The sequence below is a fragment of the Aotus nancymaae genome, unplaced genomic scaffold, assembly GCF_030222135.1.
Source record: "Aotus nancymaae isolate 86718 unplaced genomic scaffold, 86718_ANA_hifiasm-v0.15.2.pri h1tg000092l, whole genome shotgun sequence".
NCBI classification, from domain to species: Eukaryota; Metazoa; Chordata; class Mammalia; order Primates; family Aotidae; genus Aotus; species Aotus nancymaae.
Window position 1 is genome coordinate 12,847,956 of NW_026988507.1, and position 6,000 is coordinate 12,853,955.

The 6,000-nt window shown below is 40.3% G+C and overlaps 1 protein-coding gene across 4 annotated transcripts in view; it reads left to right on the forward strand.

Annotated features, from left to right (window-relative positions):
* Window positions 1-5,102, forward strand: part of PKP2 (plakophilin 2) — a 114,266-nt gene extending 109,164 nt beyond the window's left edge. For 3 of the 4 annotated variants that reach the window (XM_021673782.2, XM_064369865.1, XM_064369866.1), the window contains exons 11-13: window positions 236-425; window positions 2,838-2,925; window positions 3,072-3,223. In XM_021673782.2, coding sequence (XP_021529457.2) covers window positions 236-425; window positions 2,838-2,925; window positions 3,072-3,140 — 347 coding nt within the window. In that variant the 3' untranslated portion in view covers window positions 3,141-3,223. Of the gene's footprint in view, window positions 1-235; window positions 426-2,837; window positions 2,926-3,071 lie in introns of all 4 variants that reach the window. The other variant, XM_064369867.1, reaches the window with a different exon arrangement.
* Window positions 5,103-6,000: the final 898 nt, after the last annotated feature.

Genomic DNA, 6,000 nt, shown 5'->3' on the forward strand with positions numbered 1-6,000 from the left:
GTCTCAAAAAAAAAAAAAAAAAAAAAAGATGTATTCCTAGACATGGAATTACTGAATTGAAGAAGGTGAAATGTTTTTAAGTTCCTGACATTTCTGCCAAATTACATTCTGCAAAAATTTTCCGTGTGCTGAGCACAGAGTATCCTCTTTTCAAACAGTTGTAAAAAGTTGTTATTAGGGAAGTTGTATCTTTCCATGCGTTGTTAACCAGCTGTGTTCTTTTTTTTCATTTTAGCCAAAGAAACTCTCCCCGATTTGGTCTCCATCATTCCTGACACAGTCCCGAGTACTGACCTTCTCATTGAAACCACAGCCTCTGCCTGTTACACGTTGAACAACATAATCCAGAACAGTTACCAGAATGCACGGGACCTTCTAAACACCGGGGGCATCCAGAAAATTATGACCATCAGTGCAGGCGATGCGTAAGTCTGTCTGCCACCTCCCTGTTCCCTCAGCACCCTGCGTGTAAATAACCCGGTTGTAAAGGTGCAGTCATGAGCGTCATGGATGTAAAGCCAAGCCAGGTCATCTGGTCAGCCCTCAGTGATCAGCCAGAAGAAGAACCGGATCCATCATGCCACATGCTTGTCCCTTTTCCTCTAAAGTATCAAGAGAGGGTCAAACTCCAGAGCCTCTCTTCGTAGTGTATTTCAGCATTGAATTGGCCTAAGGAATTAGTTTCCCAGAGCCACAGCTGTGATTTAGTAACAGCAGAATGTAGGCAGAGCAGGAGTCCTCTGGACAGGCAAGTGCCCTTTTCCTCACTACCATCTTGGGAGGAGACGTCACACCAGGTGGCTTAGAAGAAGCAGTGATGGCCGGGCACCGTGGCTCACACCTGTAATCCCAGCACTTTGGGAGGCCAAAGCAGGTGGATCACTTGAGGTCAGGAGTTTGAGACCAGCCTGGGCAATATGGTGAAACCCCGTCTCTACTAAAAAAAAAAACCAAAAATTAGCCGGGTCATGAGGTAAGGAATTCAAGACCAGCCTGGCCAATATGGTGAAACCCCATCTCTACTAAAAAAATACAAAACTTAGCTGGGTGTGGTGGCACGAGCCTATAGTCCCAGGTACTCTGGGGACTGAGGCAGGAGAATCACCTGAACCTGGGAAGCAGAAGTTGCAGTGAGCCAAGATCGCACCACTGCACTCCAGCCTGGGTGACAGAGCAAGACACTGTCTCAAAAAAAAAAAAAAAAAAAGATAGTATGATGTTTATTATTTGAGTATTCAGACAATTGTTGCACATGGAAATATGCAGTTACTTTTGGAAACTTCTGGTAGCTTATTAGGGGGTTAGCTACTCTGTTACTTGTTTATTGCCCTGAGTGTCCACTTGTGAGTGAGTCTTCACATGCCCTGTCTCAAAAACAAAAGTTAACAGGAGCTTCTGCCAGTTGTGTCTGCTGCCCTTTCCTCACTAGAGTGTTGTATATCTGACCTATCATTTGTGGGCTAGCCTAGGAACTAATTATCATTTATAACGTCACATCTTTGAATAAATGAGTATCAAGTACCAAACAACCAACTTATAAACAAACTTTATGAATATAACACCCTCGCAATTGAATACCTTTTTCCAGTTTCGAATATCAGAGACCCATCACTTTCACGGATTTATTTGCCCTCCAGTTTTCACAAGTGATTCTGAAAAGTCCAGGACGTACTAACAAGTCTGTGAGATGCTATTTGACTGATCCTCCCTGCCAAGCTAGTATGGAAGAGAAAGGCTTTTCACTGTTGAAAGAACACGTCGTGCTCTTCTCTGAACATCTCTGCACTCTCTGGTTTTGGTTTTATGTTTACAAACGCCTATGATATAGGTAAAAAAAATCTTTGTTTAAAAAAAAACATCAGCCATGTGCTAGTCAGGTGATAGAAGAGAAAGAGCTCTAAGGCAGCACTGATCTAAGCCAGAAGTGGGACATTTAGGGTAAATTTCAAAGCAGAACATGGGGCAGGCAGGGTGGCTCACGCCTGTAATCCCAGCACTTTGGGACCTGAGGCGGGTGGATCACCTGAGGTCAAGAGTTTGAGATCAGCCTGGCCAACATGGCAAATCCCCATCTCTACTAAAAATACAAAAATTAGCCAGATATGGTGGTGCACATCTGTAATCCCAGCTACTTGGCAGGCTGAGGCAGGAGAATTGCTTGAACCGGGAGGCAGAGGTTGTAGTGAGCCGAGATCACGCCATTGCACTTCAGCCTGGGTGACAGAGCAAGATTCCGTCTCAAAAAAAAAATAACAAAATAAAAAATAAAAGCCAAACATAAAATGCTAAGTACAATGTCAAATGCAGTGGTGACTTGGATTTATAGCAGGAACAAGTTTTCCATTTGCTCTATACCGAAACGTAAAGAGATTCTGACACTGCTTTAACAAGGGCTGCCACAAGAATTTCTTTTATTGACTTGAAAAAGTACTTTACTCCTACGTTCCTAGTGTCACAAAAATCATGTCTATTTTTCAGTCATACTTCCATGCATTTTTATTCTGTAAACATACATTATAACCATACAAATATAGATTCTGTTCTATAAATAATTCAAGGATTTGTAACATGTCTAAGGATATATTCCTTATAAATATCAGGGCTTTTCTCTATAAACTATTTATTTATTAGCACTGTCCTAGTGGTTTAAAAAGAAAACAAAAACAGACGTGGTCCCTGCCTTCCAGAGCTCGCTGTCTAATTGGTCCCTGAGTGACCTGACTTCATGGGCGGCTGCTGGGGGCAGCAGTTGAAGAGTGAAGTCTTCAGAACATCGCCAGGAGCATCCAGAAGCCTCGCTCATTCTGCCTGATCTCAGAGTATTCTTTTCTTTTCAGCTATGCCTCCAACAAAGCAAGCAAAGCTGCTTCTGTCCTCCTGTATTCTCTGTGGGCGCACACGGAACTCCATCATGCCTACAAGAAGGTAAGAACACGAACGAGGAATGGGTCATAGTTAACAGAGCCAGGTAATAATGGCCCTCTTGACCCTGGTAAGAAATCACTAAAAAACTGCATTTTTTTATGTGCCAGTTTTGTTACCTTTCACGTTTCTGTTTGCTTATTCCTAAGGCTCAGTTTAAGAAGACAGATTTTGTCAACAGCCGGACTGCCAAAGCCTACCACTCCCTTAAGGACTGAGGAAAATGAAAAAGTATTCTCAGCTGCAAAAAACCCCAAAGGAAAACACCTATTTTTCTACTACCCAGCCCAAGAAACGTCAAAAGCATGCCTTGTTTCTATCCTTTTCTATTTCCATGGTTCCCCGAATCCTGCAAACAAATAGAACATAATTTTATGAGTCTTCCAGAAGACTTTTGCAAGTTCGCCACCAGTAGACACTGGCCTCAGGCTGTTTTACCCCCTGCAAATAGTGGTCGTTGTTATTAGGGCTTATGTGCATGGCCTCCTGGAACCAAAATACGAATTCATGTGGAATGGACATTCATCCAGTAAACAAGGAAAGAAGCTGTTGCATTACTGGGATTTTAAAAGTTTTATTTACATTTATACTCCTTTTCTGGGTCCCATGTTTTGCCACTCATGTGCACATTGCTTCACCACTGGGCCACGAGGGTATTGTTCTGCAGTGTTGAAACAGAATGGAAATGACAAGAAATATCTGCAGTTGTCCAGGAGAAAGTATAATGGCAAAGTTGTTTGTTTGTTTGTTTACCTTGTGCTTGTTTTTATTCCCTCGAGTTGTTTGTTTTTTTCTCTGATTTTTAAATAAATTTAAGAAATTTAGATTACAGAGTATGCATGGCTGTAAGAAAAAAATTGAGAGGAAGTGATCATAGCAAATTAAAAAAATCTTTTCCTCCCAGAACTTAAAATAAAATTAATAAAAATAAAAAATCTTTTCCACAGAGAAAGGCAACTGTGATTATAAAATTTAACATTCTCCCAAACATCGAGTGAATGAGACTTTTTGCTCAGGAAGTACTTTACCTGTAACACATCATTAAATGCAAATCTCTTCTAAACAATGGCATTCCGTGCAGGGTCTTTCTTGGGCTTTTTGGGCCGCTGCCCTGAACTAGTGGAAGAATGGACTCTAGTCTTTTTTTTTTTTTGAGCTGGAGTTTCACTCTTGTTGCCTAGGCTGGAGTGCAACGCTGCAATCTCAGCTCACTGCAACCTCCGCCTGCCAGGTTCAAGTGATTCTCCTGCCTCAGCCTCCCGAGTAGCTGGCACATGCCACTATGCCCAGCTAATTTTGTATTTTTAGTAGAGAAGGGGCGTCCCCATGTTCGTCAGGCGGATCTCAAACTCCCGACCTCAGGTGATCTGCCTGCCTCAGCGTCCCAAAGTGCTGGGGATTATAGGCGTAAGCGACCACGCCCGGCTCTAGTCCTTATCTACCAGAGGAACAAAGGCCTATCAGACTGCCCAGCTAGCCTGGGCCACTGAAAATACAGCTCATTTTAATGAGTTACATTATCAACCGGCCCAGCTTTGCCCCACATTTAAGAAATACCACAGAGCCACTAACTCTCATATGATCTTCATCAAGCCATTATTTTAACTCAACAAAACTCTAGAGAAGGAAAATGAAGAAATCATGTTGAAGAAGATATGAGAATGTCAGGACCATCCAGAAATGATAGGAGAAATACTGATGTTTTAAAAGGTGACATCCAGTGAAGTGAATCTATATTAAATGTTATTTTAACTGCGCTATGATTAAAACCTTCATATAGAGTTAGTCTTCAAAACTATTCTGTTATATTTTGCTTTTTTTTAAAAAAAAATCTGACAACATTTGTCATAAGGAAGAAAATTCTTCAACTCCTTTTGGCCAGAAAACAGTAATAGAAAATAAATTTTGAATATGTACTTGTCTTTATTATATTTGAAACTAAAATTTTTTTCAAAATTTAAAAGCTGAATGAGGACAACTTACATTACTAACCTAGTACGAAATGGAATTATTTAGATACCAATTTCTAAAATACTGGAGAGAATTTATAAGTCTTTTTCCAGAGTTCTGATGATAAGAATTTGGAGTGCATTTATTCCTCCAGATAATAAATGTATGTTCAAGAGCTTTTTGTGTTTTTTAAGGCATTAATAAAGCCTTCAACAATATTAAATACAAAATGACACAAAAGTAGTGTCACTTGCATTGGTGTCTGTGTATATCTGATTTCTTTGTGTATCTTAGAATATATGGTATGATTGACATGAAATTTGAGGATTTAACCTTGTGAACTTCAACTTCAGTTACTAAGGGTTTAATACTTTGTAATGACTTACATTTTCTCCCTAATTAAAATCCTAAATTTTTACCAAGAGGCATTCCCTGTAAGATTGGTAGGACTATTACCCACAGTAGAACTTCTTTCAAAATTGAATCAAAAAAAAAAAAAAAGAAGAATGGTGGGAATAGATGGTGACCAAGACATAAAAATGAAGAGACATGCAGATGTGTTAGCTGTGGTCAGATTTTAGTATATTGGGTGCATCTGCGACTGTGAATAGACACACTACGCTTGATTTCCACACGCTGCTTTGTCCACTCTGTTCGCAAGCACCTCACTACTTTACAATCTGTGAACACCTCTCAGGGAGGTTCTTCTGTGAATGAACGCTTTTGATCATAGGTCTGTTTTCCTATATATCCCAGCCGGGGCCCGTGCCTTCAGAGAAACTGATGGGCTAAGCTGGGCCTTTTTGATTGTGTTTATTTGTTCCAAGGGGCTGCTCTCTGTCAAGAATTCTTAATGGTCTTCTGGAATGAAGGAGGTTGCTGCCCTAGATTTCCCATCACTAGAAACATTTGTTTAGATCTGATGGCAATACCCAAAGGGTATCTGATAAAATAGAGAGGGGATTAACATGTCAAGTGGGAGAATAAGCAGCAGGACTAGATAAACCGCTATAAAACCAATTTAATCACTTTCTGAAGAAGCAATTTCTTAGAAGAAAACAGGAGATGGGAGGTTATATATATATACACACACACACATTTATATATAGACACCTACTTATATATATA